Source organism: Pelophylax lessonae, assembly GCF_965119305.1.
Source record: "Pelophylax lessonae genome assembly, chromosome: 1".
Classification (NCBI taxonomy): Eukaryota; Metazoa; Chordata; class Amphibia; order Anura; family Ranidae; genus Pelophylax; species Pelophylax lessonae.
Genome location: NC_138768.1, coordinates 798,474,536 through 798,497,600, shown reverse-complemented (window position 1 = coordinate 798,497,600; position 23,065 = coordinate 798,474,536). Strand labels below are relative to the sequence as shown.

At 43.7% G+C, this 23,065-nt stretch overlaps 1 protein-coding gene across 2 annotated transcripts in view; it reads right to left on the bottom strand.

The window, feature by feature from the left end:
- The window catches only part of SORCS2 (sortilin related VPS10 domain containing receptor 2), a 1,364,824-nt gene that overhangs the window by 258,584 nt on the left and 1,083,175 nt on the right, over positions 1-23,065 (bottom strand). For both annotated transcript variants that reach the window (XM_082243140.1, XM_082243141.1), the window contains exon 8: positions 21,051-21,140. In XM_082243140.1, coding sequence (XP_082099266.1) covers positions 21,051-21,140 — 90 coding nt within the window. The remainder of the gene's footprint in view (positions 1-21,050; positions 21,141-23,065) is intronic.

Here is a 23,065-nt window from a genome sequence, read left to right as displayed (position 1 = left end):
CACAAAAGAATCAGAGGGCTACACGTAACCTAGCTTGTAAGGCCAAACTAAATAATACACCTCAGGAAATGCCGCCATGGATAACAGAAGATAGACTTAGAACTAAACTAGAGAAACTTAACATAAATAAATCACCGGGACCGGATGGCTTGCACCCGAGGGTTCTTAAAGTGCTCAGCCAGGTGTTTGCCAGATTATTATTCTTGATCTTTAAGGATAGTTTACAGACGGGTATGGTGCCAGCTGATTGGAAAAAAGCCAACGTGGTACCAATATTTAAAAAGGGGCCGAGGTGTATCCCGGGGAACTATAGGCCGGTCAGCCTAACATCTGTAGTCTGCAAGATTTTGGAGGGGATGTTAAGGGACTACATACAAGACTTTAGTAATGAAAACTGTATTATTAGTAGCAATCAGCATGGATTTATGAAAAATCGTTCTTGCCAAACCAATCTATTAACCTTCTACGATGAAGTGAGCTGCCACCTAGATAAAGGAAAGCCTGTGGATGTGGTGTATCTGGACTTTGCAAAGGCCTTTGACACCGTTCCCCACAAACGCTTACTGTACAAACTAAGGAAGGTAGGTATGGACCATAAGGTGAGTACCTGGATAGAGAACTGGCTCCAGGGGAGAGTTCAGAGGGTGGTGATTAATGGGGAGTACTCGGATTGGGCGGGTGTGGAAAGTGGGGTCCCCCAGGGTTCTGTCCTGAGACCAATCCTGTTTAATTTATTCATAAATGATCTAGAGGAGGGGATATCTAGTACAATCTCAGTATTTGCAGATGATACTAAACTAAGCATGCCATTATCTTCTAAGCAGGATGTGGAAACCTTACAAGCGGACCTGAACAAAATAACGGGGTGGGCAACTACATGGCAGATGAGGTTTAATGTTGAAAAATGTAAAGTAATGCACTTGGGGGCCAAAAACCAGAAAGCAAGCTACTCACTAGGGGGGGAGCCTCTGGGTGAGTCTAGGATGGAAAAAGACTTGGGGGTACTGGTAGACAACAGGCTTGGCAGTGGCATGCAATGCCAAGCCGCTGCAAGTAAAGCCAACAGAATACTGGGATGTATAAAAAAGGGGATTCACTCCAGAAATAAAGAGATTATTCTCCCACTCTACAAGACTCTGGTCAGGCCACATCTGGAGTATGCTGTCCAGTTCTGGGCACCGGTCCTCAGGAAGGATGTGCTGGAACTGGAAAGAGTCCAGAGAAGGGCAACAAAAATAATTAGGGGAATGGAGGACATCAGCTATGAGGAAAGACTACAAGCACTGAACTTATTCTCTCTGGAGAAGAGACGACTGAGGGGGGATATGATATCAATGTTCAAATACTGTACTGTCGACCCTAGCATAAGGAACAAACTATTCAGAGAAAGGGATGCAATAAGACACGTGGCCACTCACTAAAACTAGAGGAAAGGCGGTTTAACCTTAAAATGCGTAAGGGGTTCTTCACTGTAAGAGCAGTAAGGATGTGGAATTCTCTTCCACAAGCAGTCGTATCAGCAGGGAGCATTGATAGTTTCAAAAAACTGTTAGATGGGCACCTTAGAGACCACAACATACAGGGGTATACAATGTACGGTTAAAAGCAAACACACACACACATCATAGGTTGAACTGGATGGACTGGTGTCTTTTTTCAACCTCACTAACTATGTAACTATATAAGAATAGAAAATAAAATAATAAAATAAAATAAAAAATAATCGAATAGAAACAAATAGAAAGAATATAACCATCTTCTAAAATTCAAATTGAAATTAAAATACATTTGAATTTGAATAGAAAATAATAGAATAGAATAAAAAAAATAAAACAATAGAATAATAAAAAAAACAATGGAATAGAAAAAGAATAGAAAGAATACAACCATTTTCCAAAATAAATTTGAATTTGAATAGAATATAAAAGAATAGATTAGATTAGAATAGAAAATAAAAGAACAGGATTGACTAGAATAGAATAGAAAAAAAAAATAGAATAGAAAGAATATAACCATCTTCAGAAATTCAAATTCAAATTTCGAATAGAATATATAAAATTAGAATATATACATGTAGAATAGAAAGAACAATAAAATAGAATGGAAAAGAAAAAAAATATAACAATTTCAAAAATTCCAAATTTAAATAAAATAAATTAAATTTCAAATGGAATTTGATTTTAATTCCAATGCAATTCAATTGTAATTCGAATTGATTTGAATATCAATTTAGAATCAAAATTGAAAATGTATTCCGAAAAATATTTAAACTAATTAAACATAATTAATGAAATTCATTTATATAAATAACGAATCGAAAAAAAATCGAAACAAACTTTTTCGTTTTGCGCATGTCTAGAGGATGTTACAAAGAGGCAGAAAAACACAGTAAAAAGGATGAAAGCAGTTCATGAAAAAAAGATTACAGGGCCATTAAGTAATGTATGTGTATGGTTTATTTTTGGAGAATAAGGATATCATTTAGTGTCACTTTAAAGGTGTTTATGATAAAGGACCATTGGGTCACCCTGTATATAAATTATACATATTTCTTCATTCCCAATGAGGACATTCAGCACTGTGAACAAATGCACACAACGCCACATCATGTCATGACGAGTCCTCATTGAAGGCACTCAGGCTGACACATTAGGTGTATTTTTAGAGACATTTGTTAACCTTGGATGAAGATAACAGTGGGTAGCCGGGTTCTTTTATTCACTCATAACAGGATCAGGAAAGAGGGACAACAAACTGGATTAGGAAGTGTTAGGATTAGGGCCATTTCTCTTGGAAGCCACACTTTTTCAGCTCTCCTGGTGTCTGCTTTGGTCTTCTTCTAACTTTAGGGATCTATACTGTGGGAACATCGAAGCAGCAAGTACAAGCCCTGAAAATGCTAGCTGCCTATTTGCCTTAGTTTTGTAGCGGCGGCTCCAGTGTAAATGAATATTAGCAGACCAGTGTCTGCAGTGTCGGTGAGAATTACAACGTAGCAACGCTACTTTTGCTAATTGCTCTTGTAATTACTCAATATTTAAAGCAGTTCAAACTGATGACCTTTAATAGGATGTCAGCTAAAGCAACCTTGCAAATAATTTCTTTTTAAATAAATTGTTGATAATGAGCTGTTTATTAACCCCAATTAGTCCTAATTAACGCCTTCCCCGCTTCTTCCTTATTTCCAATCATTTTTAACCTTGCTTCATTTTTGCTTATTTTGTTGCTTAAAGTATTTTTAGTGACACATTTTAAATATTTGTGTTTTTTTATTTTTTTATTTATTTGTAAATTATTTTGCCATGCATTTTAACCGGTTGCCGACAGCCGCAAGTACATATACTGCAGCGGTCAGCCCTGGCCAGGCAAAGTGACGTACCGGTACGTCACTAGCCTGTTGCTTGCTTGTGAGCCAATAGCGGGCGAGCGCGCGCCCGCGGAGGCACGCTCCCGCCCCGGCTCGTTCCCTGGGAAGTCTGTGCGTGTGACCGGCGGATCCGATGTCCGCCGGTCACTCGCGATCGTCCGCTGTGAAGGGAGAAAGGCAGGCGGCTAATGTAAACAAGCCGCCTGTCATTCTCCCCTGTGTATGAATAGTGATCATACGGTTCTACTATGTAGGACCGTTGATCACTGTTCCTAAACCAGTAGCCATGTCCAACCAATGGAAATGCACATGAGCCCAGTTGCATCTGTAGATGTAAACCTGGCCTTATGGAAAGACAACCAGTGGAAAATAAAGAGAAAAAAATATTGTAGTCACCACAATTTCAATAGCTTGTAAACTGCAATTATTCAATTTTTGTTCTTGGGTTTAGATACACTTTAATGTATTGCTGTGTGCTGACCAAAGTGAATTGGCTGACATACAGGGATACATGAAGCCTGATGACTCAAAATTATGCATGTCAGGACCTGGATTACCCACTGGTGACACTGTGCACCCAGAGCAGAAGGTTGTAGATCTAGTGTCCACCACTAAATGTCTCCCAAGAGCTGGCAGATCCCAGTAATGGTTTTCCACCTGATGCTGGCTGCTGGGAGGGGATTTAGTTCCTGCTCTACATTTCCCCCTTGCTCCAGTGCATAGGTGTGCCCGGTCTATTGCATTAGGGTGTGCACCTCAAAGCTGCGGTAAAGTATGGGTGTGGCCAAACAGTGTTTACAGTGGCAGGGGCTTAAAGGGTGTCGTTAAATAAAACAAAAGCCTTCCTGTACCCATACAATATGGTTCTGGTTTTCCCTCCAACCAATAGGATGCATCCACACTGATGCAGTATTGTTTACATGGTTGCAGCACAGTGTACCTGCAGTTTGCATGTGGGTTAGACTTCTATTAAATCCCACTGTTTTAGTGCGCTTTCTGGAAACAAAAACTGAAAAGGCGGTTTTTCTGTTCTTTCAGAAAGCGCATCAAAACCATGGGACATAATAGAAGTCAATGACAAAATGCAGCTAACCCACATGAAAACTGCGGGTACACTGTGCTTCATTCATGGTGCGGGAAAACTGCACCACATTAGTCTGAAAGCCAAGTTGACCATTTATTATTACTGACCTCTGAACTCTCTGTTTATTACTAACTCCACCTTACTTACTACTGACCCATGAACTCTGCCTCACTACTGACCCCTGAACTCCACCTCACTTACTTCTGACCCCTGAACGCCACCTCACTTACTACTGACCCCTGAACTCCACCTCACTTACTACTGACCCCTGAACTCTGCCTCACAACTGACCGTAGGACTCCACCTCACTTACTACTGACCTCTGAACTCTGGTCTACTTATTAAATCCCCTGAGTCACGTCTGAGCTCTGCGTCACTTACTACAGAGTTTAAGGTGCAGTAGTACGTGACTCTCTCTCTTTCACCTCTGCACTGTCTACCTGTGTGCTACATTTCCATGCAGGGCTGTCTTTTCCATTGGGCACACCCGGCAGTTGCCCGGGGACCCCACTTGCCAAGGGGCCCCACACACAGGGTGGCAATTACACTGTCTCCTCCAGGCCAGTCTCCAGATTAGTTTACCTGGTGGTCTAGGCCCCCCCCCCCGTTGTCCGCCGGGCCCCCCCCCCCCCCGCTGTCCACCGGTGGCTCTGAGTCTCCCTGCACACTGGTTGCTAGGAAGGCCAGCCGATTGGCATCTAGCAACCAGTGATGTTCTGAGAGGACCCATCATGCACAGCGGAGGAGGATCCTCCTTGTCGGCTCGTCCTCCTCTCTCCGCGCCTAGTAGATGGGCTCCACCCACCTCCTCTCTTCATGTGCTGTGCAGCCGTTGTGGAAGGTAAGCAGACTGCTGCAGCTGCTTGATTTATTTTTTCTCACTCTCTCTCCATCGACTGTCTGTGCCATCCTTTTCCTGCCCTATATATCCTCTGTGTGTGCCATCCTATTCTCTCTCTCTCTCCCCCCCCTCTCTCCCTCTCTCCCTCTCCCTCTCTCTCCCCCTCTCTCTCTCTCTCCCTCCCTCTCCCTCTCTCTCCCCCTCTCTCTCTCTCCCTCTCTCTCCATCTCTCTCTCTCGGGGCCCCAGTGCACTGCATTGCCCGGGGGCCTATAAGGCTCTTAAGATGGCACTGTTTCCATGGACTTTTAACATTACTCAAGATACTGCAACTCCAGCTCTCCCTCCCCCCCTTTTCACCTATTTTCAGGTCCTGTAGTTGGGGCAGCTACTCACAGCCCTGCCTAAAGGAGAAGGGGAGGGAGAGAGCTGTAGTTATTGTATCCTGAGTAATGTGAAAATCCAGGGAGAGCAGGAGTCATTCCTATTTCTTTGTCTCCCCTACAGCGGGGCTTGTCACAGGCAGCTATGGGGGAAACCCTGTTTGTTTATGTCCGTGAGGGGGTGGGTACTAAAGGATGGCTTGGAGAATAGGGGACAGTGCTATGATTTTGTGTAATTGGCTTTTACACACGCTCCCACTGTCACACCGGCTTTAGCACCCACCCCCCTCCCTGATATGACGTCAACCACAATTGATCATAGCCCTGCCTCCTGACTCCCTGAACCGCCCTTTAGCACCCACCCCCTCCCTGACATATGTAAACAATGCTTCCTCTGTAGCTGTCTATGAGAAGCACAGCTGCAGGGGAGACACAAAACAGTCTTCCATGGATGGCAGTGCTGGAACATGTTCCACCAATGGGACCCGGCCGTCAGGAGGTATGCGCATGGGTTGATTAGGGTGTGCCCAGGCACACCCCATGTGCACACATATGCTCCAGTGGATTGCATCCTGCCAGATACAGGTTTGCTTGCTGTCAGATACTGAAAGCCATTATCCTGTTCCTGCTCTTGATTGTACTTTTTGCCTTGTATCTATAACCTAAACCCTGCTGCCTAGTTCCTACTCCTTGTTCCTGATCCCAGTTTATGTTTGTCCTTCCTATATGTTCCCTGCACCTCTAGTCTTACCATGCTTTTCTGTGTTCCCCATTTGTGTATATTGTATATAGTTAGTTGTTAGACTTGCTGTTTGTCAGGTTGATTAGTTAGATATTCGGTCACTGGGTTTCTGGTTCACTTGTATCTTCATGTTTAGATGGATTTTGATTCACTGTAAATCAATCTTACTTTAAATATAATATGGTCTGGTCCTAGTCTCCTGAGTGCAGCTACGCAGATTTGGCCATCTCTGCTGCTGATTCCTGACAACGAATGTTAACTCCTAAGATGCTTGAGTGGGGGGGATTTACACAGAGGCTGGAGTTCTGCTTTAAATCTGGAGTATCTTTTCCTAGTGCAATACTTCCCAATACACAAAGCTAAAATTTTTGTCTATAATTTTCATTAGCTGACTTAGCCCAGAGAAAATATATATCTACCAAGGAAAGAAACAGTGTAACAGAAGGCTGCATCATTAAATATTTTGAAAGCCGTTAATATATACAAAGTGTGGAGTCTATTACTTTGGATGTACATTCAGCATGCCTGGAAGGAATAATTAACACTGAGTAATAAAATAGTGATGGCCACGCAAGCTGCATAACTTCCCAGTGATATATTACACTGTGCCTATTGCATGGCCGCCCACTTGTTCTTCATGTGTTTACTTAATCAAAATTCACACAAGTGAAAAACGGTCATTAGGCGCTTGGCAAGCGCTGCGTAAATATAAATTATTATTTAAAGGAATGTTCTTCTCCTAATGAAATGTAGCATTATTCACTTCATTTAGTCATCAAAATATACAGTCATAGCAATGTCAGTTTAGCAAAGTACTTAATTTAGGTATCCTCATGCATACTAAGAAGCATCTGTTTTTTTTTTTCGGAAATCTAAATCCACCTTGTGCCTGGTGTGAAAATCATGCAAATAAAAATGAGTCTGCTTGTCTGTAAACCGATGCTAAATCTGACTTGTCTGGAGCCTCATGGTTTTTCATCAGAGGACTGTCCTTAGGGTGTCCTTATAGATAAGCAACGCTTCTGCACCTTATTGCTCCCTACTAGGTCAGAAAGGGTGCAATTCTTATAAGCAATAAACAAAATCGGGAGAGTTACTTCCTTTTCTAAGACCAGATATGTCCATTTTAATCCAGCTAGAGACTGTATTATTTTTACGTCAATACACAAATTACATTTTGAGGATGAATTGATCAAAATGTCTTGAGTCATTATGTGCCCATGTTATCCAAATGTTTTCATTTTTGATTGGCACTTTGAAATCAGCTGACAGAGATTAAAACTAATAAAAAAAATAAATAAAAAATATTTTGTATATTTGATTGGAATATTGAAAGATCTGTCCATCAAACACTTGGTTCAATATTTGTATGGCCAGCATTTATTCACCAAAGAGATGTAAATAAGAGTGAGATCCATATTTTAAGGAGGATATAAAAAGTCTACACCCCCCTGTTAAACTGTCAGTTTTCTGTGATGCAACAAAAATCAGACAAAGATAAATCATTGCAGAACCAGGTCTGGGCTCTGGCTGGGTTATTCCAAAACGTTATTCTTCTTCTGGTGAAGCCATACCTTTGTTGATTTCGATGCATGCTTTGGGTCGTTGTCATGCTGAAAGATGAAGTTCCTCTTCATGTTCAGCTTTCTAGCAGAAGCCTGAAGGTTTTTTGCCAATATTGACTGGTATTTGGAACTGTTCATAATTCCCTCATAATTCCCTCTTGACTAAGGTCCCTGTTCCAGCTGAAGAAAAACAGCCCCAAAGCATGATGCTGCCATCGCCATGCTTCACTGTGGGTATGGTGTTCTTTTGGTGATGTGCAGTGTTGTTTTTGCGCCAAACATATCTTTTGGAATTATGGCCAAAAAGGTCAACCTTGGTTTCATCAGACCATAACGTATTATACCACATGCTTTTGGGAGACTTGAGATGTATTTTTTCAAACTTTAGCTGGGCATGGATGTTTTTCTTCGTAAGAAAATGCTTCCGTCTTGCCACTCTACCTTATAGCCCAGATGTATGAAGAATATGGGAGATTGTTGTCACATGTACCACACAGCCAGTACTTGCCAGATATTCCTGCAGCTCCTTTAATGTTGCTGTAGGCCTCTTGGCAGCCTCCCTGACTAGTTTTCTTCCCGTCTTTTCATCAATGGTACATGGCATGGTACAGGAGATGCAGGGCCGTGGGCATGGTACATGAGATGGTACAGGCATGGTACAGGAGATGGTTCAGGCATGGTACAGGTGATGGTACAGGCATGGCAAAAGAGATGGTACAGGCATGGCACAGGGGATGGTACAGGAGATGGTACAGGCATGGCACAGGTGATGGTACAGGCATGGCAGAGATGGTACAGGCATGGTACAGGAGATGCAGTGCTGAGGGCATGGTGCAGGACAATGTCCTGTACCATGTCCGCAGCACTGCATGAGGAAATGCAGGGGCTACGGAGGAGTCTCACCTACCTGTCAGTGAGGTGCCTTAAATTTAAAAATGGCGCCGCCTGGCGCTAACACGTCACCGAGCATGCGTCACCAATGCTCGGGAAAGCCCGTACACATTCGGCTATTCCCGCACAGACGGTGCATGCGCGGTGATGTGTTGGCGCCGGGCGGCGCCATTTTTAAAAGGTAAGTGAGACCGTGATTTGAGTATAAGCCGAGGGGGGCTTTTTCAGCATAAAAAACATGCTGAAAAAGTCGGCTTATACTTGAGTATATACGATATCAAACAGAAATCTATTCGCATAGCGCTATTATCATAGAAAATCCACAACTCTAAAGGGATCATGGGACAATAAACAACAACATGAGATCTATATTTCAAAAATCACAGTTTATACAGTAATTCTTCCTTTCCTTCTTGTTCCCCAAGCAAATAAAATTATACAGGAAGGGATCTCTTGTCTGTTGCTTCCTTTTGCTGTGTATGTGTTGCTTCACAAATGTTTAAACCTGTCACTGGAAACATGGTATATGATTACATCTTCTGTACAACCCACCCATGTCCTTGTGCCATTGAAGATCATATCACTATAATCATCATAAATATTAATAAGAATTATAAGTGTTGCAATGGCTGTGTGTTACTGTAATATAATTCCTCTATATTCTAGTTTTCAGAGTAGGCCATATTCTAGTGTAGTGTAGCTGGTTTTTAACACTTTTGGATTCCCCTGGGTTACTTGTAGCAACTGCTTGCAGAAATCTTAACACTTTATGTTCGGCTCAGTCAATGATCAGTCTGTGGGTTGATGTTTTTGTTGTTTTTATTTTATGTTTGGATGGGAGAAGGGATGAGTGAAATACTCAAACACTTGAACTATTCACAATTCTGAGGACTTCTAACTTGAGAATGCGGCAAGGCCACTACTTCATCCTGCCACTGGTGGTAAATGTTCCTTATTGTATTTCTCTTCAGGGCACTCACCTAGTACCCCCTTTTCCTCCAGCTGACAACTGTCCACTAAATACACTACTCCGGAGTGGTCCCCTTCCTGGGCAGACCCTTAGCCAAGATCCTCTGTACTCACGATACTGCTTTCGAGATTCTCACAAATCCTCAACTCCTCCAGTCAGCTCTCCTGGACCTCTGGGCTCAGCTCCACACCTCTGGCTCACCAGGCTGACCGCCTGTGGCCACACACCAACTGCTTCAGAAGAGGAGGCAGCCGCCACCCTCCTTCTGGGACTCTGCTTATTGCCAAAGACCTAGTGTGCCTGTGCCCCTGGCTTTTTATACCACACCGCACAATGCACCAAGACAGCCATCTATGCCAATCCCTGGGGCTGTATCAAAGCCTGTGCCCTCATTGGCCAGGTTTCCTCCACTGTCCAATGTGCCTCCCCATCGGGAACAGTGGGGACACTCCCTCAGACCATATGAATCACACACTGGGCAAACTAAGCAGACCTAACTCACAGATCCTGCTCCCTGTTAAGCAGAGTGCAATATAGAATTTACCTGCTGCTCCTCTGATAGGCAGACAGAGCCAAAAACTATACTCACTCTCTAGCACCTACCTAGGAGGGTGCTACACTAGGGAGAAATAAATCTGAACATCCATAAAAATGTGAACAGCCTGCTTACCAGCGTAGAGCAAGCTTACTGTTTATGTCAAAGAAAACCCCAACACCTATTGATATTTACTTTCCCCCCACTTCCTTGCTGACCCTTTCCACCATCAAAGCCAGGATTGTCAAGAGATATTACACAGGGTTAATGACACCTCCCCTTCCTTATGTGACAAGGTTTTTGCCTGGTAATTGACCAGCACTGAATCTTTGGATGAAGGGGAGGAGGCCAAGAGCTCCCCCATGCTTGCTAGTATCTGGTTTTCCCAGAGGATTTATCAGCAATGGATTGGCAGGTAAGTGTTGTCAAAGTAAGTATAAGTACCGGGGGAGAGGGGTATTTTTTATTTTTATTTTTTTCAAATAAACCTGTCACTTTGCCCTAAATTGAAACTGCAGAAAATTTCCAGCATCCTGAATATATTCCTGGTTTGCTCTGCCTGCCATAAATACTTTTTAGATCTGGTCACAGTATTTAGAGCACATTCACACCATCTATTTGTGGTAACACAGGTATTACCTGCAAGGTACGTTAAAGCCTAACCCTTTGAAAATCCTCCCTTTAGGTGGGGCTACCTTGCAGGGTTAACTGCTCGTGTAGCCTAGGGGAAAGTTTTTTTAATTTTACTTACTGATTCTCCACTCCCCCGAAAAAGATAGTGCTCCCCCATGCTTAGACTGTCCCTTCGGCATCATCCCTGTCCCTCGTCCTGTTTTATATAATCTTTATGTAAATGATTTAACAAAAGGCCTGGTGGGTAAGGTTCATCTTTTTGCTGATGAAACAAAGGTGTGCAATAGGGTTGATCTCCCAGGAGGTGTCTGTAACATGGAACATAATATGGCATTGCTGAAAAATTGGTCAACTGCAGTTCAATGTTTCTAACAATAAATAAATGCACCTAGGGAAAAATAATCCCTTGAGAGAGTATATTGGGGGCACTATAAAGGAAGAAGATTTGGGAGTAGTTATTTCAGATGATTGCAAAATGGGCAACCAGTACGGTTAGACAATGGGAAAAGTAAATAGAATTCTAGAATCAGAAGCAGAGGGATTGTGGTGGGGGATAGGATCAGTGGCAGAGGGATGGTGGGAGGAATGGGATCAATGGCAGAGGGATATGGGGGGGATGGGGTCGTGGTGGAGGGATGGGATCAGGGACAGAGGGATGGTGGGGGGGGATGGGATGGTGGTGGAGGGACGGGATCAGTGGCAGAGGGATGGTGGTGGGGGATGGGATCAGTGGCAGAGGGATGGGATCAGTGGCAGAGGGATATGGAGGGATGAGATAGTGGTGGAGAGATAGGATCAGGGGCAGAGGGATGGTTGGGGGGATGGCATGGTGGTGATTGAGGGATGGGATCAGTAGCAGAGGGATGGTGGTGGGGGATGGGATCAGTGGCACAGGGATGATGGGAGGGATGGGATCAGTGGCAGAGGGATGGTAGGGGTGGGGGGGGATGGTGGTGGAGGGATGGGATCAGGGGCAGAGGGATGGTGGGGGGGATGGGATGGTGGTGGTGGAGAGATGGGATCAGTGGCAGAGGGATAGTGGGGGGGGATGGGATGTAGGGAAGGGATGGGATCAGTGGCAGAGAGATGGTGGGAGGGATGGGATGGAGGGGTGGGATCAGGGGCAGGGGATGGTCCAGGTGGAGGGATGATGGTGGGGGATGGGATCAGTGGCAGAGGGATGGTAGGCGGGATGGTGGTGGAGGGATGGGATCAGGGGCAGAGGGATGGTGGGGGGGATGGGATCAGTGGCAGAGGGATGGTGGGGGGGGTTGGATGGGATGGAGGGATGGGATCGGTGGCAAAGGGATGGTGGGGGGATGGGATGGAGGGATGGGATCAGTGGCAGAGGGATGGTGGGGGGATGGGATGGATGAATGGAATGAGATCAGTGGCAGAGGGATGATTGGAGGGATGGGATCAGTGGCAGGGGGATGGTGGGAGGGATGGGATGAAGGGATGGGATCAGGGGCAGAGGTATGGTTGGGGGATGGGATGGTGGTGATTGAGGGATGGGATCAGTAGCAGAGGGATGGTGATGGGGGATGGGATCAGTGGCAGAGGGATGGTGGGAGGGATGGGATCAGTGGAAGAGGGATGGTGGAGAGGTGGGATGGTGGTGGAGGGATGGGATCAGGGGCAGAGGGATGGTGGGGGGGATAGGATGGTGGTGGTGGAGGGATGGGATTAGTGGCAGAGGGATGGTGGGGGGGATTGATGGGATGGTGGAGGGGATGGGATGGTGGTAGCGGGATGGGATCAGTGGCAGAGGGATGGTGGGGGGATGGGGTGGAGGGATGGAATCAGGGGCAGAGGGATGGAGGGAGCCAGTCAAACATGCAAACATGATGGGAGGGATGGGATCAGTGGCAGGGGGATGGTGGGAGGGATGGGATGAAGGGATGGGATCAGGGGCAGAGGTATGGTTGGGGGGATGGGATGGTGGTGATTGAGGGATGGGATCAGTAGCAGAGGGATGGTGATGGGGGATGGGATCAGTGGCAGAGGGATGGTGGGAGGGATGGGATCAGTGGCAGAGGGATGGTGGAGCAGTGGGATGGTGGTGGAGGGATAGGATCAGGGGCAGAGGGATGGTGGGGGGGGATAGGATGGTGGTGGTGGAGGGATGGGATTAGTGGCAGAGGGATGGTGGGGGGGATTGATGGGATGGTGGAGGGGATGGGATGGTGGTAGCGGGATGGGATCAGTGGCAGAGGGATGGTGGGGGGATGGGGTGGAGGGATGGAATCAGGGGCAGAGGGATGGAGGAAAAACTTAGATCTATACTGGAAGTTAACATAACAAAAACAAAATATTTATAAAAAAAAAAAAAAAAAAGGGCAGACTGGATCGACAATTTAGTCCTTTTTCTGCCATTACTCTTCCATGTTTCTGTGTTTTTATCGTCACGTCTCAGGATGATCCCTGCAATGGTCCTGATAATGTCTGAGCCTTAGATAACTGGAGCAGAGAGGAGAAGATGCTGCAGGGACTGGTCTAGGATTGGAGAATCGGGTGAAGTAAATCATCTTTTCAATGTCCCCCAGACCTAAACAAGCAATAAAATAAATTGCAGTGCAGGGTCAGCCCCACTGCAAGAGATATTTTTTAAGCTTCCCAGAGTGCGTTGATTTGGGGTATTTCACTCCAAATCACACCACAATGCCGATGGATGCACCACACTGAAATGACCATTACAGTGTTACCACACATTGTGCTGTGCTGCAGCAAATGTCCATCAACAGGTGAATCGGGGTGCCATTCAGGGACCTACCATAAACAGATGGTGTGAACAAACCCTGATGCGTAGAAGCAGAATAATTATACAACTGACATTTCTAACACAATTCATAACGCTAACTAGAGCTGACATTCACTTTTAGTGTCAGTAGTGGCATATTCATTCTTGCATAAAGTCTTTACGCTAAAAGCCATGTGCATGTTTAAAAAAAAAAATCTTTTATGAGCCAGATATACTGAACACATTATTTTTTATTTGATTAATGCCTTGTCTTACAATTGACAAGGCTCCTGTCATTATGGAATGGGAGCTATTATCATAGATCAGCCCATAAGTAGATCAGAAGAGAATGATTTCTATTGTAGGTTACAGTGGAGGAGCTCTTATGTGCAAGGAATTGTACTGAAAATGAGTGTTTCTATATAACATTTAACAATTGGTGTCATTGGGAGTGCAAGATAAACCCAGCATTGATGAATGACTTGCTTTTTCTATGTGTTCTTAGTCATTTTATCCTTGTCCATAATTAAACAAGTAAAAGCGAGCACAAGTACTCTAATTATAGAAACGCAGAAAAAAATGTACGAGTTGGAGTTCACTCCAAGTCCAGGTGGGTAATGTGCCAAATACAAAATCTGCCTACTGTGCTAGCTGTCTTGTCCTTAGCTCAGGAGGTCATTGCAGGTGGGAGGAGAGGTCTTCTTCCTTCTGCAATTACAGAATAGAAGGCTTCTTTCACACGGGCGGTGCGCCCAACGGAGTTCGTTTTGCTCAGCGTGGATTGATCTGCTGATCCCCGATGAGCAGGGGGATGACAGCTCCGTCTCCGCTCTGTGTGCAGAGATGGAGCTGTCAGATCCCCGCTTTCCTCTATGGGAGATCAGATGAAAACGGACTCATCCGATTTTATCCGATCTGATCCTCTCGAGGGATGGAAAATAGGGCTTCCATCCATCCAGATTTCACAGACAGGATCGGATCAGATAGCAGAGGTTGTCAGCGGAGATGTCTCCGCTGACATCCGCTGCTCCATAGGGGTGCATGGAGCATCCGATCAGGTCCGCCTGAAAAACTGAGAGGCAGACTGGATCGGAAAGCCTGTGTGAAAGGAGCCTACGGCTAGATTCACACTGCTGTGGTTTCTCTTCGGCTGTGTTTGTGCGGGCACAGGAGACTATTCAATTAAATGGGCCTACGGAAAACGCAGAGAAAAAGTCCCTGCATCTTTTCCAAAAGTGCAGCTGCAGAAAAAGTGCGGAGTGCTATGTGGTTCCTAGCACACAAAGATATTCTGTGGTTTCCAATGCAAGAGGGCGCCATTACCAATTAATTGCATCTCCACGCTTCTAACAGCAGCTTTTACTTGCTTCGGGTGCAGGAAAGTGTGCAATTACACGCAGTCCAGCACCTGCATATAGTGTGAACCTAGCCAAAATTTCACCATAGAGGGGTAGAATTTGGAACGAACATTTTTAGAAAAGGAATGTTCATTTTTCTAATCATTATTGCATCAAAACAACGTTTATTTTCAGTCACAGTAATAAGAAAATTCTAAGGAGCTGGATGTAAAATTTTTCTTGAATGAACAAATTTCTAACAGAGCATGTGGTTTTATATCTGTAAATTCCATTCCTTCCAAAATCATATATTAAAGGCAAATAAAATCTTTAAACAGCATTTAAATCTTTTGAGAATTTTCGTACATATTTTCTTAGGACTTTTTTTATTTGTTTTATTTACAAATTCTATCCATCTATGGCCATCTTAAAGTGGTTGTAAACCTCAGACATGAATTGTGAACTAAGCATATCCCTTTATAGTGTGTACTTGTCTCAATTAAGAGCGTCATTTCTGTCTGCAGCTTTGCTCCTCTGCCATCAGCATAAATCACTTCTGACAAGTTTTCCTGACACCAAGAAAAAAATGGTGAGTGACCTCCAGGGGAGTGACCTCCAGCTGATTGACAGCCTCAGCGCTGTACCTGTGAGCTGGGTGAAGGTGGTGTGTCCCTTTACCTCCAATCAGCATTCAGAGCTCTCCTCACTAAGCTCTGCAGAGTGTAAATTCAGCACTCTGCCCCCTTTTTTCTGTACTCTCAGACAAGCTTTAAATATTCAGCATTTGGACAGATGTAGAGAAGAGAAAAATGAATGAAGAGACTAAAGATAAACAGGTACAACTTATGTAGGATTATTTGTTTCACATCTGTGTATCATCCAAAGCCAGTCACTTCACTGGGTATATGTAAGGATTTACAACCTCTTTAAAGTTGAACAATAGGAAAAACATTTTGTCTGTTTTTTTATTACTGTCTGTACCCCTGGTAGGGAGATTCACCCTCTCTGTCCTGTTTACCATTATCACTGAGAAGGAAGGTGAGAGAAAATAACACATTTTGGGTTATCACTTGAACAGGATTAGAGGGCAAATCCTTTAATGGGGACAGTAATTCTGGTGACAAGCAGGGATTCCCTCACTTTGTAGAGATTTCCTCTGACTTCCTGTTTTGACTATGGGACAGGAAGTGAAGGGTAATGTCCACTATGGGACAAAATGGCAAAAAATAAACCGGCTGGGGTTATAATCCTCACTTACTTTTCTCAAAATGAAAAATAAAGTTTTGCCTTTAGTTCCAATGTAAAGCCTATCACTTGTGCTTACAAATATGGTTTAATATGTCAGCAACAAAACAGTTGACACTGAATGCAGCATGCCACATTTACACTTAAAGCACACTGTCTTCACAAAATACAAATTACCAGCCTTCGTATGAGTAATGTTCTCTAGACCGCTGTAAAGAAGTGTTATCCTTCAGCGCGTGTAAATTTGCAGCTTGGAAATAAAAAGGACATTTCAAGCATGCATAACCTGACAGTAAAGGAAGACTGACACCCCCACTAATTTTATTCAGAAAGTGCAGACATCTTTATGGTACCTTGATGGCTAGCCAAATTCAGTCTCTCTGCTGTCACATCCTTAGCTTCATAGACAATCCACTGTTGAGCCATTATCCTGTGACATGACCACAGCTGCCAACAGTCAGGTTGATTTACTAAAGGCAAATAGACTGTATACTTTGCAAGTGCAGTAGCACTAACCTTCCTTAGTAAATGTAATGCGGTGAAGCTTTGTGATGAAAACCCAATCAGATGCAGGGACAAAAAATAACTTTCTTGCACATGATTGGATGATAGAAATCTGCAGCACATTCACTAAGCTCTAGGGAAAGTATGAGCTACTGCACTTGCAGAGTTCACAGTCTATTTGTCCTTAGTAAATCCACCCCATTGGTGCTTTCACTGGCTAAAGGGATGGGGCAAAGTGGAGGACTCGGTTTCAGTGTGAAGTCAGGATCAGTGACTTTCTAGTCATACATAATATAATTTTATTAATGATAAATGGAAGGTTGTGGTGCCTATACTTATTATGTAATAGCAAGGGGAACCAGTTCCCTTTTTTTTTCCTTCTATGCAACTGGAAACTTCCATTCTGGGCAAAGGGAAGAAAATGAACATCTTGAAGGAATAGAATCAGTGGCGGCTGGTGTATATGCACCCCCCCCCCCCCCATCCATGCGTCAGGCCCCCTAATCTACATGCGGGGAGCCGGACGCATGGAGTTAATGGGGATTTTTTTTTTAACCATGTGATTAGAGCCAGAGGCTCACACAGGCTAAAAAAAGCCCACCCAGTTGTGTGACAATAGCGAAGGAAAATTCACTATTGTCACACTGATCCTCCTCCTGGCCAATCAGGAAGCGGGTCATGAGACCCGTTTCCAGATTGGCCAAAAGGAGAGGCCATGTTATTGGCCAAGGAGGAGGAGGGAGGAGACTCCAGGGAAGCCGCCGCTGTCACTTCCAGGGGAAGATGAAGATGAAGCTGATGGGAGGCTTCTAATGGGGCCAGGCCGGAGTGTTTCAGGGCATCTTTAGCGATTTAATGTAAGTAAGCCGGTGATGAGGGGGTGGTGTGCAACCTGGTGAGCTGGTGTGGTCTGGGGGGGGGGGGTATGGTGTGGTCTGCCTGCCGCCCCCCCCCCCCCCCAGGCCCATGAAGCACCAGCCGCCACTGCATATAATAACGTTAGGCTAGAGGAAAATACACCAATCAGCCATAACATTCTGAAAACTGACAGGTAAAGGGAATATTTTATACAATGGCATTTGAAAATTGGTGGGATATATTAGACAGCAAGTGAACATGTTGTCAATGAAGTTGATGTGGTGAAAGCAGAAAAAGCTGGGCATCACAGATTGTTGTGTATGGGGCTGTGAAGACCTTGGTGACCCATGTCCACAGCCAAAAGCTTCTATAGTGGTCACATGTACATCAGAACTGGACTACGGAGAAATGGAAAAAGGTGGCCTGGTCTGATGAATCAAGTTTTCTTTTACATCATGTGGATGGCCGGGTGCGTGTGTGTTATGAGGAAGAGATGGCACCAAGATGCGGTATAAGAAGGCAAGTCGGCAGAGGCAATGTGATGCTTTGGGAAATGTTCTGCTGGTAAAACTCCCGTCCTGCCATTCATGTGGATGTTACTTTGGTGTTCATGCCTCAATGGGTCAGGGCTGTTTTAGCAAAAGGGGGGCCATACTCAATATTAGGTGGGTGGTCATAATGTTATGGCTGATTGGTGTATAACTCTATTTTCTTTGATAGGAGAAAATACAAGACTACAAGCACTATATTGTAACCTGAGGGGCAATACCTAAGTCCAAAGGCGATACATAGCTGGAAAGGTTGAATAAGACACCAGTCCATGCAGCTGATACAGAAGAGAATGACAATCTTATTGACAATCTAAAATTTATATTTAAGATTCAAGACGGAGGTTGACGCAATTCTGGGATCTGTGCAGCAGGGTAATACTGGTCTAACTTGTACATAAAATTATGTTTTCTTAATTAGCTATGAAAAGGGGACACGGATCTCCGAAACATGTTGGCCTCCTTCCTAAATCTTCAATAAACCTGTTAGATTTACACAAAAGTTAGAGCCCTCTCGATTTCCTGTTTATCTATCAGAATCAGGCACTATGGTCAGAGTTCAGTGACTGTGGCCTGGTATTCTCTTCTCTTATGTACTGGGCAAAGCAATGGGTTTTCTTTACTATAGGGGCCCTTAAAAACATTTACTTACCACAGCCTCCAGCCATTCCCCTAATCCTCCATTGGAACTCAGACCAATATTAGTATTTCTGAGTGGGGGGGGGGGTAACATTTGACAACCCCCCCCCGCTTTCCACAGTTCAGGTTTCATTACATAAACAGACATTCAACAGGCTCAAAGAAATCATGTGCAACCTTGTGCCATAGGTAGTTGGTTTATAGCCTTGTACACTTGTAAAACGTATGTAACCATCCTAAGATTACTTCATCACATTGTTACTATTGTCCCCCTGCATGGGACTTATTGGTTTTGCATGCATATTTTGTCATGTTCCCCTTATCTATTTTAATAAAAATGTTGTACCAGAAAGAAATCATGTGCACAGCCTTGTATGATTTTCGAATTGAGCGGTTTATTTTGAATACTGCTTTTAACCTTCCTGAAGGACAACAAAAGTTATACTACACAAAAAAGCACTGTATTGAAAAATATATACACTTCTGTAAAGAAAATAAGATAACAATTTCTATAATTGAATAGTTTGCTGAATTTCTGGACATTTTTGAAATACTGTTTGCCACTATTACATGTAAAAAAATCTTTTGTATATAATTTATTGTAGAAGAGAGGTCAAGTTTAAAATGCAGAAATATGCTCCAATGTGATGGGGTTCTCAGGAACCAGCAAGCTTCCTATTAAAGTTTCAAGCATCATCACAGAACGCCTTGCAGCCTTGATGTGTTTTGCACATCCGTGCTTACTCATAGAGCCTTATATAGAGCCTTATGAGTAAGTGTGGATGTGTAAAATGCGTCAATGCATTCTGTGATGATTACATGAAAACTCAAATGGAAGGTAAGATAATTGTTCCCAGGACCTCAATAGAGTTAGGGCCAGTTCACACCGTAGAAACGCAGTCTGGATGCGTTCCAGATGCTTTTCTGCATGCGTGTTTGTGACGCATTTTTGATGCTGTCCAGTGCGTTTTTGATGTGTTTTTGGTGCATTTTGATGCAGTCCACTGCATTTTTTCCCCCTCTTTTTTCTTAACCTTAAAAAAGGACATGTGTGTTCCAGTGTATTTTTGGTGCGTTTAGGTGTGTTCCAGTTCTTGATGCGTTTTACAGCATTCCAGTACAGTCCAGTGCAGGAAAAATGCAGCATGTTCTACTATTTTTTCTGGAACTGCAAACACTGGTGTGAAATTTGCCATTGGAAACCATATAACCTACTTTTCATGCGTTTTTGATGCAGAAAAATTTGGTGTGAACTGGCTTTAAGGCCCCTTTCACACAGGCGGACCGTTCAGATCCGCCTGTTCGTTTTTTTGGCAGATCTGAACGGTCCACCCATGCATTCCTATGGGGCATCGGATGGCAGCGGAGACATGTCCGCTGACATCCGACCCGATCCGATCCGTAAAATCTGGACGGATGGAAACCCTATTTTCCATTCGTCCAGTGGATCGGATGGGATCGGGTGAGAATGGACCGACGGTCCGTTCCCATCCGATTTCCCCCATAGAGATGCATGGGAAACTGACAGCTGTGTCGCCGCACACAGCGCGGAGACACAGCTGTCCTCCTGCTGCTCAGGGGGATCGATCCCCCGCTGAGAAAAACGGACTCCGTCCGGCGGACGGAGTGCGTGAAAGGGGCCTTAGAATGTTTTTTTTAGTTGGCATTTTGCCACCTAATACAAAGGCTTAGGAGATCCTACTGCCCCCATAGTAAACACCATTGAATTTTTGAGAACCTGCCTCCTCTGCTGATGACAATGAAATACTAAGCTTACTGCTGGATAGTAGACCATGGTGAGGTTTCAGATTGTATTTTTCTTGTTACAGGCAGTGCTGTCAGAATCCCCCCAAAATTGGATACCAATTCATTTTCAGATGCCATAGCTGAGACAGTCTGCAGCAGAAAAAAAAATCTCAGCGCCGTTAGACATCAGACTTACCCTTTGCAACTCTATGTAACAAAACTGGCAATCAGAAAATGTAATTAGGATGGGAAGACACACAATTTTTCAAGGTGTGCTTTGTACTGGATATTAGCTACCCCTCCTTTTAAAGAACTTCTGTAAATAAGGAGTATTGTAATTGCTTTGAGTATTTTCTCTATAGTTTGGCAGTAATGCTATTATATAGCTCTGTTGCTGCACTCTAAAATAACTGATTGGCTTACCTTTGGAAGTGCATATTTTGGTAGTTTCATCTGCACAAAGTCATTCCGGCGATATGACACATAGTACTTGCTCTGGTTTCCTGCAGTTGTCTGCAAAAGAGCAGAGTGTGGTAAATTAGTCCAAAACAATACTACTATACAGTTGTTTTTTATTGTAAGATGAAAAAAAAATCTGATAATAACAGCTTATTGCATGCAGTCTGAATATAATTGTCTTGTAGTGAGTGGTGGAACTTTTGTGATAACACTCCACTGGGCACAATGATGCAGTATCCCAACAACCATGCCAAATAAATGTGCATAGCACATGATGTTACAGGACCACTCCTACTGTGCAAACAGATTATGGCAAGTAAAGTCAAGAATTTTGCTGCAATTCTCTATTGATGGGCCATTTTGCTTGATGATGGACAATGGTGGGCCAAATCTCCTGCTAGGTGCTTACATCTATCAGAGATTGACTGTCGGAAAGGCTAATAAACTCTTGTCAAGTCTTTCTACGGTCTGTATCCTGAGTAAGTGAAAGGAAATCACATATAGCAATAAAACACTTTGGTCAGGACTGTTTTGTAGTCTGTATCTAGCATGAAGAGATTCCTTCTCAGTTCCTGCCCCAGTGGCACAGCTAGAAATGCGTAAACAGGACACTGTACAATAACAGACGGAATCAGTAGCAGGTTATAAACCTTACTCTATTTACTAAAAGCATATTCTCATAGATGTTTGTGTCCCTGTGGAAGAACCCTTGAACAAGGTCAGCAATAAAAAATCTGCCAGGGGCTCCAGTCCTTCACACTCGATCACAAACACTTAAAAAGCTGGAATTCCAATCTTTAATCCAGAAAGTTGGTAAACCCACTTCAAAATACATTGCAGAGGTTGAGTAACATTTAGTATTCACATTTCAACTCTTCCTGAAGATGTCAAGAGTTGTCCTGCTTCTCCTTTAACTGACTTCCTTTTAATGTGTGGGGTAGTCAACTGGGGGCATAGGATCTGGCAAGTGTATGAATCCTTGACATGTTTAGGAGAATGAGAATTTTAATACTAGAATGTCCTTGCTTTAGGGAATCATGAGCACTTCAGGAGCTATTTGAAGGTATGAGTTTGGCTTCTCACTACCCTAGGTGAATTCTCCGTAGGTGAAGAATCCAGGAGGAAGATTGAGACACCCTTTTAATAGTCACAGCATAAAGGTGAAATTGTGTCTGGAGATCTTACTGACAGACTGCCTGGCAGAAAGGGTAAAATAAATCAACATCTATCTATATTTCACCTATTGAAGGTCAAGCCCTAGTCCCTTTACATATGAAGAGCATTGGGAGAAGGACCTTGGAGTCTGCTTTGATGAGGAGGACTGAAAACAAATTTGGCAAACTACCATTTGTTTTATTAATGCTTTGGTTTGGAGGTTAACATCAAATTGCTTATGTGTTGGTATATGGTTCCACATCACCTGGCAAAGTTTATTCCCACTCTCTCTAGCTCTTGTTTCAGACATATATTGTGGGAATACCACAAAATTAGGAGATATCCAACATACTGTATAGGAACTGGCCCTTACACTATACTTGGTACAAGGATGCCAAAACTCCTAAAGAGTCCTTATTGAACCTAATACCCAGACAATGTTCAAATGTGTAATTTCACCTTATAATTTTTGTCTTAACTGCAAATAAACATGTTCTTGCCAAAGTATGGTGGTCCTCCACCTCTAATACTGCGTAAGTAAAAAAAAAAAATGACATGGTTCCTACTCAACGGAAAAAATGGCTATGATCTTTATTAATTCGGTACATAAATATAAACACGTTTAGACCAACTACGAATAAACACTACCACCCATATGACTTTGACTGCTCATTGCTGGTGTTAAGATACACTTACCTCCTATAACACATTATACAAGGGCTTTGAGCAACCTGGATCCAACCCCCGTTGCCCTCTTTTCCTTCCCACCCATTATCTTTCTCATAGCCATTCCCCCACCTACCCCCACCTGATACCTTTTACTC